The sequence below is a fragment of the Gymnodraco acuticeps genome, unplaced genomic scaffold, assembly GCF_902827175.1.
Source record: "Gymnodraco acuticeps unplaced genomic scaffold, fGymAcu1.1, whole genome shotgun sequence".
NCBI classification, from domain to species: Eukaryota; Metazoa; Chordata; class Actinopteri; order Perciformes; family Bathydraconidae; genus Gymnodraco; species Gymnodraco acuticeps.
The window spans coordinates 2,311,330-2,325,487 of NW_022991180.1; the positions used below are offsets into that span (position 1 = coordinate 2,311,330).

At 36.2% G+C, this 14,158-nt stretch overlaps 1 protein-coding gene across 6 annotated transcripts in view; it reads right to left on the reverse strand.

Annotated features, from left to right (window-relative positions):
- Positions 1–2,436: 2,436 nt before the first annotated feature.
- Positions 2,437–14,158, reverse strand: part of kcnh1a (potassium voltage-gated channel, subfamily H (eag-related), member 1a) — a 50,424-nt gene continuing 38,702 nt past the window's right edge. For 5 of the 6 annotated variants that reach the window (XM_034237832.1, XM_034237833.1, XM_034237831.1 and 2 more), the window contains 2 exons: positions 8,767–8,963; positions 2,437–6,191 (listed from right to left, as the gene is read on the reverse strand). In XM_034237832.1, coding sequence (XP_034093723.1) covers positions 5,328–6,191; positions 8,767–8,963 — 1,061 coding nt within the window. In that variant the 3' untranslated portion in view covers positions 2,437–5,327. The remainder of the gene's footprint in view (positions 6,192–8,766; positions 8,964–14,158) is intronic. The other variant, XM_034237836.1, reaches the window with a different exon arrangement.

Consider the following 14,158-nt stretch of genomic DNA (forward strand, 5'->3'; position numbering starts at 1 on the left):
TTGTCAGACAGTTTATAGATTTTTTATCTTCACGGTCATCTGTATATTTGTTTTATTCTCTAATGCTGGTTCTATTTTGTGATGTTTCTATTTTAGAATTGTTCTATTTATATTCTTTTAATTTGTTATGTGCAATTCCTTGTTTTGTTTTATGCTGCTGCAACAAAAACATTTCCCAAATTGGGATTCATAAAGTACATCTTATCTTATCTTATCCCTGTGTTGGAGCTGTAATTAATGTGCGTCTTTTGTATTTGTGTCCTCCATTCATTTATCTATAAACCTGGTGTTATATACTATAAATACAATATTACTTGCTTAAATCTTACTAAATCTGGACCATCTTGTTTGTGGCGAGCCTCGAGTGTCTCCATTAGTTGATTTCTGTTCTCCTGGGATTATCATATCTGTGGCACCTAAGTAGGATCAATGTAAGCGGGGTTCAGCAATGAATCCTCTTAAATGAGCACGAAACTGCGAGGTTAATCTGACGTGAGAAGATCAGCGGGAGAAAAACACCTGCTGAGTTTCACTTTCCCAGCTCTCAGTGGCAGGGGAGCTGAAAGACAAAGACTGACGGATAAACGGATGCCATGCACTCCCCAAAGAGAAAAGACAGGCTACAGTGTATAAAATATTTATTATGAATAGTACAGTGTGTCACATTTCATAACAAAGAGTTCCCATTGTGCTTGAAATAAATACATTTCTCATAATTTGATGTGTTTGAGCATATTACATAAACCATACACAAAATGTTTCTCTTTCATAAGAATCTAAACATTGCAATATTATTTGTGCATATATATATTTATGTGTAAGGTTTTATAACCAGGCAGCTTCCTATAGCTGACCACAAAAATAGTTCTGTGTTCAAATTGTTTCAAAGGAGTAATTTTCTCACTGCAGGCCTTGATAAGGAGTACGGGGCAATATTATGAAGGCACAGTGTTGCATGCTTTTCAGTAGCAATCAAAGGTTTAATATGTTAAGGGTAAATGTAATGAAGTCGTAGTGCAGTATACTGTAAAAGGTTTCTCATAGTTCTCCTTACGACTTGGACCTTTGTTTATAAATGTTACAGCACAGAACTACATATTGCTTTCAAGGATCTTGTCTCTGAGTTTTAGAGTGCACCTACATCCCATTTTAGTTATGTATATTTATAGTATTTTTAAAAAAAACATTCAGCCTTTCGAAAACAGGTGTAGGTGGAAGTTCTCTCAACATGCCATATCTTTGTTGCAGGGCTGCATTCAAATGGTGGTACAAAATCAGATTTCTAGCTGGAACACATTTGATCTTTTTGACTTGTTATATTGTGAAGAATCTGTTTTATCTGGTTCAGTTATTGTTTGATACTGTAAAATGTTACTTAAAGAATTGTGAATTTACAGTTTTAATGCATCCTTATAATAGAATAATACAGTAAGTCACAGAACATAACGTTAAAATTCATTGTTTGTGTCTTGAACTTCACAAATATTATCAGCCAGGTGTCATTCACAAGTGTCATTAGTGAAGTAAACTATTTTAGCTAATATGAAAATATCCCACTTTTACTAACTTCTAAGAAAACAATTCAATTGTCATTTGTTATACAAATTAGATATTCTTTTCCATGCAGGTTCAATATGGTTGAATCACAAAAATAATATTGAAATGACATTCAGCACCTCATTGTTGTTGGTATATTATGAAAAGTCAGAGCAAGCTAAAACGTTTTTCATTAGTTTTACTTTATTTTAAACAGTTGTGGTTCAACTGTTGTAAAATATTTCAAAATATCCTGACTCAGTGTGTCCCGAGCTTTCATGCATAGCCTACTATTCACTAATTTCAGAAAAGAGAAAGCTTTAACTCACTTTCTACACTGTCTTCTGACTAAGAAAACTAACTTGCCCTAGAAAGTCATTATTTTTGAAGGATTAGTTTGACATATCTTCACATGCCTTGAGAGTTAAATGTGAAACTGTATTTCCCTCTTGCATTATACGGAGCTAGAACGGTATGTTAATACACTTAACTTAGCTTAGCATAAAGACAGGAAGTAGTGGGAAACAGCTAGCCTGGCTTTGTCCAAAGTTTATAAACGCTTACCAACACATAACTTTTATATTTTGGATTTACAGAGTCAGATAAAGTGTGTTAATTAATGAGCTTTAGATGTGTTGGTGGGTGCTTTTTAACTTTGAGCAATGCTAACCGTTTCCCCAGCTTATAGTCTTTATGCTAATGAGCTAGCCAAACGCCTTGCTATTGAGCTATTGTTAACAAATATGGATGTCCCAGAATGTCCAACAATACTGTACCTTCATGTAATTCTAAAAACGTTGATGTGCTTGGCTTGTAGTGTGTGTAATGCATTTGATGTGCTAGATTTTATTAATGCCAAGTCGTTCAGATATAACTTCAAACCCACCTCATTTTTATGAATTTTTTACATTTCTACATTTCTCAAAGATTGTTTTTATACTGTTTTTGTTGTTTTGTTTTTTTTGTAGGCTAGTGTTGTGTGTTTTTTTTGTTTTTGTTTAAATACAACAGTAAACACTTTATCTGCATAACAATAATGGATTTGAAAAAATGTAATATTAAACCCAAAAAATAATAATTTAGTTTTTTCAATTTAAAAATTGTAAAAATGTTTCACCATAGTATAATACTGATTTAAATGTGTCTGTTTCATGTCACTGTGTGTCTGAATTAAGTGCCATTGTAATCCCAATAACTGAAGAAGTCCCTTTTTACCACATTTGTAGATTTATTGATGTCAAATTTTAGATAAAGACTGTGTCTAGCATTACATACGTTTGATATGTGACTTGTGACTGAATTCCTCACAGACACTTTATGCCCTCTTTTTGCCTCGGTTTGATTTCTGAACTGGTGTTATCAGCAGCTTTATGAATTCTCTGTGATAGAGAGGTCACAGCAAACATATTTTAGTGCTTTTCCATCTCTGAATCAAACCGTCTCTCTACCACCAAAACTCTTTGTCAAAGCAGACCTATAAAGACAAACACTGGCTCTAAACCAAATGCTTTCTCACTTCTGTGATGACATGCCCATGCATTTTTAAGTAAGCTGAATTTTTGATGGAAATGGAGCCGCAGAATGTGCTGGAGAAAAAAAAAACAGCGTATTTTCCCTCTGAGTCGTGCTGTCTCACAGAGAACATAAATTATCAATATGAATAATAAATAATATAGAATGATGGTTATATTTTTGCCTTGTGTAAGACAGTATAGATGGTAAAGTTCCAGACTTTCAATTATGTTATTCTGGTGTTAATAAAACTGCAAAAGTAAGTCATATTTACTGAATATTATTAGACTTTCTTCCATTATTCAAAGCTAAAGAGCCTGAACTGCTGTTTTAACCCTAAAATTATTCTGTATCAGTAAAATATGCACAATTATTATTGATTTTATAAACAGAAAACACAATTTTAAAGAGCCTTAACGGATATGTTAGCATTCAAATTGTCCTTTAATATGCACAATTATTATTATTGCTTGATGACAGAACTCACTTTTACTAGAAATGTATCTTTTGTCTGGACTTGAAAGGTTTCCGTAACGGACAAAATAATAATTTAAATATAAATGCTATCCAGTTTGTTTTCTGTATAAGTGTGTTGCTCTGTTAATACCTTTTTCCTTTGTGGTGAAATTGCATTGTGTTCAAATGTTAAACAAAAATGACAATTTAAAGAAAAATACATGACATTTCGCCCATACTTGCTGTCGACATGTATACTTTTTCCTAAACAATGTTATTTATCATGACTGGAAAACAATGCCTGGGTGTATTTCAGTTAATTAAAAGGCTGTTTTTGAATAATTACCCAAAACAGTAAAATGTTTGATAAAGAACAAAAAGTGGTATATTATCTCTTTAGAATCCTGCCGTTTCCTTTATTCATACATGAAATGACTTGTAGTTGAACATTGTTGGTGAGACACTGTGTATGCAGGAGCAGTCTGGTGTTTTCGGTTGTCGCCAAGTTTTAATGCACATTTAGGGAACGTTAAGTTCGTGTAAGCCGGACGCAAGTAGATGTTCTCTCCAAATATTGGCTTCAAATACAAAGACAAATCACCTGCACTGCGAACACATAGCCTGAACATTTTCACCATCTTTGTCCCTTAAATATAGTCAACTTGTGTCTGGTGGCATCATGGGATGATGTGTTTTTCCTCCAGTGAATGTGAAGAGAGACACAAATGAATCATGCATACTGGTGCAACAAATGGAAAAATGTACACCAGAAAATTCATCAATATAACAGTTTCCAATTACTTTTGTGTTTGCTTACATGAACAAACCTGCACTGTGACGTATATTTTAACAATAAATACATTTTATTTAAGAAATATTGTGCAAAAGAGCATTCATAACTTTACAGTTTTTAAAATAAGGGAAGGGCCACAGCCATTATCAGTACCATCTGCATCACATTATTATGCATCAACAAAGCTAGAAGTTCATGGCTCTCATACAGTACATACATGTGTGTTTGTAGTGTTTGTACACAAGAAAAACAAATACAAGATATCAGAAAAGATGGATCATGTGGTGCCTTTCATCCCCCCATGGTTTATAGGAATTGTTAGCTCTGCTAAAAGACGTCTTGGAAAATCTGATTGCTCGGCCAGAGTTATCTGTTGTATTATTCAAAATGATCCTGGCAGTTGATTTAATAAGAAGAGTTCATCAATTGCTGGAGGAAATTACCGGGCGCCTGTTACAACATCTGGAAAGACTGTGCTTTCCCACTGTCATGGTGAAATAATGCAAATGGCTCACGGTGTGGCCTTAATTAATTAAATATGCACCATCTGCAATTTAGAGACACGCGCCTACTTTATGTGACATGCAAATAATCCCATACAAATGATGCAATAACAAACCAGTGGGTCATGCTGTTTCTACTCATTTCAAAACAGAGATATAACGTTGGTCTTCCACTGACGCTCTCAAAATTGAGATAATATCAAACCGCTCAAGCTATTTTTCCATTATAGTGCGATGGAAAAATAAACCGAACTTATGTACAGACATAGAGCTGTCAGTGTTTGAATGACCTCCCGATCTTTCGGTTTTTCTCCGACAAGTTCTGGGATACACCCGCGACTTTTCCACACGATGTTGCCTTGTAAACGGTCTGGTACACCCCTATGATAAAAGGCCGGTGCGTCTTAAAGACCACACTGTTGCCTGATCACTTAAATGGTGCATCCATCGCAGCCTATCCAAGTAATCTGGATATTACTGGATTCCAGCTGATTCAGAGTTAACCTGATTTGTTAACGTACCTTCCTTCAAGAGAAGATGTCTTCTTTGTCCAGTTCTGGTGAAGCAGGTCTAGAAATGTCAAAAAGTGGCTGTGGAGAGTCAGCATTTGATCTCCTCGATTTGAGGAGTTGAAGTGCTTCTGTGAGCTGCGCCTCCAGGCCAGACATTCGAACGTTCAGGTTCTTGAGGTCGTCCTTCAGCTCCAGTTTGATCTCCAGGAGTGAGGCCTGTAGCGTCTGCTCCGGGATGGTGTAGAAGGCGTGCCTGGTCTCCGAAGGCTGCACGGGACTCCGGTCCAGGGGCGTAATGTGAAACTCGCCCACTTTATCCAGGCGCAGATCACTTTTTGTGATGCCGCTGTCACAAGAGTCTGTCTTCTTTAGAGACGTTTGTGACTCGTGCACCTTGGTCCGTTCGGGTAAAGTCTCCATGGATTCGGCTTTGGACACTTTGTTCCAATTGTCAGGTTTGGCCATGGACTCCTTGAAGCGACCCCAGCCTTTGACTTTGACCGGTTCTGAGACCCGGCCCCCGATAAGAGAGACGAGGACCGGCACCTGCAGCTTTGCCTTGTCTGAGGGAGTGCAGTTGAGTGCAGTTGAAGATGAAGGCATAGAAGATGAAGGTGTTGCTGGGCTCTCTGTCACCGTGACGATGCTGGTGGTTGTGACGGCTGCTTTGGCAATCGGGATGTCCACGTACACAGGGCCCTTCTCGATGTCATGGTCAGCCAGTTTTTCAGGTTCCTGCCGCGACTCCTTCTGCTGCCGAAAGCGCTGGAAGAGTTTCCTTACAGGGTGATCTGGTGGCAAGTTCAGAGGGGCTTCATTTTTACGTCTCTGTCGCTCCTCCTCCTCACGTTTCACATCACTGATCTTTCGGAAGACAATCTACAAAAGGATTTAAAGATATTATGAGTAAAGCACAATGACAAAAACTATCTCTTACTTTCTTGTATATAATGCAAGCATACAAGCATTGGAGGGCCTTAAGTCAATTTAATCTCTTGAAGTATAAAAACAGAGAAAAATGAGTTCGATAAACAGGTGTATTCATCTCACTGATTCTACAGATTGTGAGGAAGACAAGCCAATGTTTCAAAATGTGTAAATGTCTCCTTTAAAGAGGTTATTCCCACAACACAGAGGGAAAGTTCACATCCTGCCTCTGGCTTTCGTGGGTAAACACACACTGTTAGACTGTTAGCTTAACACACAACTGCTAATGGACACTTGTGTTGTAAGCTTTTTAAGCTTTTTTTTCTGCCATTAACAACTGACTGCTCTTAACCTGCCAGTAGGGGGCGCAATGATCAGGTTCAGCAAAAATACATTTAAATTTACAACCTTGCTGAGCTAACAGGCTGTAGCTTCACATTAAGTGCACACACAATAAAGTGGTGAGTGAGGCCAATATTGATATTTCAGGGTTTAATTATCTAATTTTAAATATTATAAACATTTAAAAGACAACTGTAAAAGATAAATGCTTCAGCTATACATAAAAGCCAACAGAGGATATCTGACTGATATGTTCTTGAGAAGAGTCTAGTGTTTGAACAACCAACGTATTAAGTGGAAGTTTTTTGATAGAAAATGGAACAAGAAAAATACCCATTTTTAGATACCGGGCAAGGCACTGAAATGCAATAAATACAAAATAATTCATCATTTCTAAAAAGGCCCGACAACATCTATTCTCCTTCTCAGCCTCATAGCAACACTGTTCTCATAACCCGAACCACTTGAATGTTGAACATATCGTGTGTCGGATTTCCCAGGACGTACACACAACCTCACAAGCTCCTTGAAGGCAGCGTTAGGCTCCTTATTTAATCCATCTCTGGATTTCCCTGCAGTATACATTCAGAGTAGAGTGGGACCCTGGTGAATCGAGACTTTAATGCAGCAGATGAGATTGCCTCTTCATATGCAGGCAATTCAATCTGACTTGTTCTCTCTGGGGCAGCCTAACCTGCTTATGCATGCGGTAACGATTGGTAGCCACACTTGAGTTGTTGATCACAGATGTTCATTTCTGGGTAAAGGATATGAAGAGTGGCTGTTTAATGGAACTGTGTTTTTGCATGTGTTGTGTATGAGCCCAGCTAGATTTGTTTTCATTTTTGGTATTAAATCTATCAAATGTACCTTTTTTCTAAAACGGTGTGTTCAATGTTTCTGGTAGAAGCCACCTTTTGTCTTGTTGCTTTTCTTTCATAATAAGATCTATAACACTTTTTATTACACGGCTTAGTTGAATAATTGATTCTGATTGGTCAATTTGGACATTTCAGATGTTGTTAATTCTCACTTACAAACTGTTGCTAAGAAGAACAGACCGTCGCTAAGGAGGATCAAGAGACGGTCTATCAATCCGCACAAAGAAATCAGATAAATTAAACATCAGCTGTGGACAACAAACATTAGTGTCCATCAGAAAACACTGTGGAATACTTTTTGAATATTCATATTTATATTTGTATAGAGCACAACACTTTGGATTCATGATGGGTGAACTGTCCCAGTAAAGAAAAGGAAAAGAAGGCAGGAGAAGGAAAGAGGTTAAAAGACAGAGTGCTGGACAGCAGAAGAAGACAGATGGAGTAACCACTAACAGGAAAACGGTTTGGGCTCTAGCAGTGATTATAGAGTGGTTAATGGAAAAGAAAACTAACAGACTTGGAAAGTTACAGAAAATCAATGATCAGTGCTGCCGTCATTTGAAGTTACGTTGCTGTCGCTTGTAAGTTATGAGGCAGTTAGCTTTTCCCTGCTTGAGTTTTTCCAAAATGGTGGTATGTGGATTTTTGTACATTTGGACAAAGCCGTGCTGGCTGTTTCCACCTGCTTTCAGTCTTGGTGCTAAGCTAAGCTTTTTCCTAGCTGCAGCTTCATATTTAACTGACAAACAAAAGAGCAGTTATACATCTTCTAGCCTAACTCTTAGCAACAAACGTATTTCACATAATGTTAGTCTCCTTCCTTTAACATGAGAAGAGGCAGCCATTAAAGCTAAACATAGAGAGAAAGAAAAAAGCTGGTCCTGTAGAAACTGTAGAAAGAAAGGCAGTCATTGCACTCCCCCACACATATATTACTATGTGACCTTTGGGACGCACAGTGCAAAAAGCAGTGCAGCAATTATGAGTCATGACACCAAATAAAAACGAGATGAACTTAAAGTTCAAGCTCTTCATTCAAAATAATGGTCTGATCAGAAGCACAGTAACAGATCAAACTGAGTAGGAAATCTAATGAACTTTAATTGAAAAGCAGAATGTTTACTACCTTTCTGTAGTTGCCGTTTTTTCTTGCTTTTTTTCTCTAACAAGTATTTTGAAAATAGCTGTAGTTGAAAGAGAGCAGAAGTCTCCAGATATTGAAAAGAATTGTGTAAAGCCCAAATCTGAACTGAGTGAATTCTAATTTGTTCTTTCTTGGTGTTATTTTAAAAGTCACTCACCCTCTTTCGCAGATTGTAAGTGAGCAGTAGGTTCCTGGAGAAGTGGTTTGAAAAGGCGGTGTAAAACTCCAGCACCTTCTGCAGAGCGTCACGTTTAATGACGTGGAGATCGCAGTAGGTCAGAGCTCGGACGTTGGCACAGGCCTGAGCGAGAGTCACTTCTTTCCAGAAAACATCCCCGAATACATCGCCCTTACCTGCAGAGAGAGAAAGAGTTAAAACTAGATACTAGCAAAAAGGAAATTAATACATACGACATTGACAAACCATTTACTTTAGCATTATACATCATGCCTTTTATTAAAAGACATCTTGGGTGGCCCAGGTTGTGAAAAATACCATCTGCAGTTCTTAAGGCCATTTTTTTTTTTCTGAGTAAAAACAAACTTAATTCACAACCTGCTGTTTTTTTTGTAAATCTGTGTCTTTGGTGATTTTCCTTTTTTGAAGCGGCAATTCCTTTAATCCAACACAAATGTGTCCTTTGGGAGGAAATAAAGGGGACGTTATACCAGCAGGTTTTAACACTATCTAATGAGGAATGGTCAGAGAGATATTTTTTACTATAACTTATAAACATGAAGTGTTATGATTCAATGTAATCAACAACAAAATCAACAGCTTCTCACACAGCGTGAAAATATTTATGAATTTATTTTTTACATGACTGAAAACATCTGATTACATATTTGAACCGCAACAAATTTAAAAAAGTTGCAAAAGCAATAACAATTAATAGCAATTGACTGCTATCCCAACCCTGTCTCCTAAAAATTACGTTCCCACAGAACTAAACTGCATTCTGAATTACGTTTAGCTTGAAACGTATTTACTCCCACGTTACGTTCGTTATGAACGTATCTAAAATACGTTTATTTTCTACATATCTTTGCCATTTATTGTCTTGCTTATAATAATGATAATAGTCATTTATAAATATCATTTTAGAGCACACATTTGAAATCGAGAATCAGGCTCGATATATGGTTAAATTAAAATCAGTAGGCGAGGCTGTAATTTCGCCAGCTGTTACTCTCATGAGCGAGGCAGAAAATAATAGTTTTAACATGACAAAAAGCTGCTGTGTCGTTTATTGCACCTCAAAGATTAAAACAAATCCAGAGTTACTTGTTTCTGTACTTCCTCTAAGAAGAAAAGACAGTAAAAGAAGAGCTCTGTGGCTTCAGGCTTGATCGCCGTTCAAATGACAGCGTTGGTTTCCCCAAAAGTGGGCGGGGCTGTAAAGTGACGTAGATTTTACTATCATCTATTATTCAAAACCATTCTATGTATTCTAACGTAAATTACATGCCAGTGTTTTATCTTTTTATTTATTTGTTTTTATTTTAAATCGTATAAACGTCTGTGAGGAAAATAAATGGGGTTTAGAGCCTCAAAATACTGAAATCTGTATTTTTTAAAATCTTTTCCTTCTAATTTGTTATTCTTTTCTAAATAACACACTGTTATTTACTCAACAATAACACACAATTATCCTTGTTTTTATTTATTTGTTTAATTCTATAATCTTGGGCTTTTTAGCCGTAAATAAAGTCACCAGAAACAGACGGGACATTTCGAGATTTAGGATGGCCGAAGACACTACACTACCCATAATCCCCAGCTATCGTTTGGGACTACAGTCCCGTTGAAAAACCCTGTGATGTTGGAGTGGTAGTGCGCCAAGGTTACGCCGAGCGTCAAGCTCTTTGAAATGGAACGAAACCACGGCAGACTATTCAAAACTGGACTCGAACGCCCCCCGAGAAATACACATGCTGGCTATTGTGTTTCGCAACATGTTCTCTATGGCACGTATCTACTGGGAATTGTAGTTTTAAAAGACGTTTTTCCCAAAATTAGAAGTTGCCAGTATTAAACTGTGTACAGCCCTGGAGGTTTAGGCGATAGGAAACACATTGGTGTGTACACATTTAAAACATGTAATTACTAAATGGGTAAAAATCGCTTATATCCATAATGGGCAGCATTAATATATACCCACACGACAGCTTACTTTGTAATTCTACTCCACTACAATTCAGAGGTTAACCTGGTATTTTTACTCCACTACATTTAGTTTAGTTACTTTGCAGATTCTGATTAATGATGTGAAATATAAACAACCCTTAAAGCAGACTTTAGTTACACCTGAGTAAAATTCAGGGAAGGTGATTGTCAAGTGCCAACAATCAGGAGAGATATTTGATAGGTGGTGCTTGAGAAGACGAAACATTTATCTGCAGATCTCTATAAAGTATATTCATTACTCGTTATTCTCTACTAATAGTTAATTAAAAACTGTATAATGGCTATTTTGCTCATCCCTTTCAAGATTTCAAGATTTTCTAAGGTTTATTGATCATATACACAACTTGGGTCGCAGGTTCCTCAACAGCGCATTACAAGACATCTATCAATATGTGTGTACCTCCACCATTAAACTGTCATATTCTGCACATTTCTTATTCTATCTACATACATAAGAGTATAATTAATGTGTATAATATCAGTTAAAAGAAGTGCTTCAACATAGTTAACATTGCAGGAAAGCAATATATTAGACGTTAAGTACTTTGTCAGGCTTAATATTCATCGGTAGATAGATACCCCCAAAGCTTTTTTCTTGTTTAAAATAAGACCTTAACCTAAAGTATTCTTTAATGTGTTAATAAAGGTTAATTCGTTTTTCTGTTTTGCACCTCCTATTAATATCTTTGTACATCCGGCACTAAACTGTTTTATTGTAGAGATCACTTATAGTATCTTCTTGACTTTTTATATTCTATATTTCTATCATTGACCTTCTACTTTCCCCCTATGAAAGTATGTACTCTTAATATTGTTTTCATCAAATAACATTATTCAACAAAAATAATTCAATAACGTGCTTTAACCACTAGGCGGTGCACACAAGGTACACACAGCATACTAATAATAACTTTGTATTATTAGTGTAGGACACTTATGTATGTATAACATCTGAAGATGTGTAGTTTTATTCATGTTTTTACATAATTTTACAGGATATTGCTATACTATTTTTCATGCTTTACTTCTACACATTAATATCTGATTTGTAAAACATCACAGACAGAAAGGTATATCCGTCATTTAATGGTACGCTATTGAAATTGTGAATCCATAGATGTGTCTCCCATCACCCAAATCCCCTGACTATTCTCTCAACTCAGTATTTACATTCTTATATTCAAAGAAAATCAGTAATATCTTTAAAAACTACAAGTCCTTTTCTATCAGCTGTGCACCGTTATGGTGTAAATGTAACCTATCTACCAATTGGATCAAATATAAAAGTCAGCCGAATTAGTATTGATACTGCAAGGAGACGTATTTTGTGAAAAGAAATTGAAGATGTTGTTTAATTGTTGATATATTTATGATCCACATCAAGTATTCAGTTTTGGCGGCAGTTCCTCATGTTTGTCTAGAACTCTTCTCATCAGGGCTCTATAAATAAAGAACTACGGCAGATGTATAATATTTAATGCAGCCGAACCGTGTATTACAATGCCGTTATGTGATGACTTCCAAAGAGAAAAGCAAGAACACTCTGAATTAGGTATTATTTTATTTTTCGTTTTCGGATATCACAACTTATTAACACCATATCCCAGCGTTTATTGCGGCTAAAACATCCAATCAACGAGCTTCAAGCTGAGGATCTTGGGTAATCAGTTCGGTGGGTTTGTGGTGTGTATCGCTCGAAATGTCCCGTCTGTTTCCGGTGACTTTATTTACGGCTAAAAAGCCCAAGATTATAGAATTAAATGAATAAATAAAAACAAGGATAATTGTGTGTTATGGTTGAGTAAATAACAGTGTGTTATTTAGAAAAGAATAACAAATTAGAAGGAAAAGATTTTAAAAAATACAGATTTCAGTATTTTGAGGCTCTAAACCCCATTTATTTTCCTCACAGACGGGAAAAAAGTCCGACATTATACGATTTAAAATAAAAACAAATAAATAAAAAGATAAAACACTGGTATGTAATTTACGTTAGAATAAATAGAATGGTTTTGAATAATAGATGATAGTAAAACGTCACTTTACAGCCCCGCCCACTTTTGGGGAAACCAACGCTGTCATTTGAACGGCGATCAAGCCTGAAGCCACAGAGCTCTTCTTTTACTGTCTTTTCTTCTTAGAGGAAGTACAGAAACAAGTAACTCTGGATTTGTTTTAATCTTTGAGGTGCAATAAACGACACAGCAGCTTTTTGTCATGTTAAAACTATTATTTTCTGCCTCGCTCATGAGAGTAACAGCTGCCGAAATTACAGCCTCGCCTACTGATTTTAATTTAACCATATATCGAGCCCGATTCTCGATTTCAAATGTGTGCTCTAAAATGATATTTATAAATGACTATTATCATTATTATAAGCAAGGCAATAAATGGCAAAGATATGTAGAAAATAAACGTATTTAAGATACGTTCATAAGGAACGTAACGTGGGAGAAGATATGTTTCTAGAAGATATGTAGAAAATAAACATATTTGAGATACGTTCATAACAAACGTAACGTGGGAGAAAATACGTTTCTAGCTAAACGTAATTGAGAATGCAGTTTAGTTCTGTGGGAACGTAATTTTTAGGAGACAGGGTTGGCTATCCAGATGATGCTAATGATAAATAACACTTAGATCTCCTGTGTGTCGAGCAGACTGAGGACAGTATTATATAGTATGTCTTGCTTGTGTATTTGACATGTTGTTTCGGTTCTACAGTGCCATTAGGCTAATGAGAATCTGATTCATTGGTGTAAGTTATTCATTATTTGAGGCTCCTTTCCTGTTTCCACCCCTGGTCAATGGTATCAAACTGACAGTTTAGTGATTGTTGTGAAGAGGAACCGATAGCCGACAAAACTGCCAAGACGACAATACTGTGCTGTGATTTAGCCAGTGTAGGCATGGGAAATTGTTATTTCTGCAGGTCACCCTTGAAAAAGAGATCTTTTGATCTCAAGGGGCTTTCAACTGGTTAAATAAAGGCTACAAACAAACAAACATTTCCTCTGAATACTGATAAAGAGAGATGTAGAAAGGTCAAAACAGTTAGCAATTATTTGTTTTCTTTACTTTTCAATATGCATTAGAAACGGCTAATGATAATTATACTGTTATCAGTTCGGGTCTTATTTTAGATGCCCATCCAGGATTTGGGCCCGCTGTTTTAATCAGGGCTGAATAAAACATTTTAATTTTTTTATTATTATGTTTATTGTTGTTATTTGCAGGGCTTTGTCCTAATATTTATTTTATTTTGTATTAAACTATGTTGAAAGATTAGTTTAATATCAAATTCTGAATGAAAGTCTGAATGAAAGTCTGAATGAAAGTCTGCGCGCGAGAGTGGTTTTTC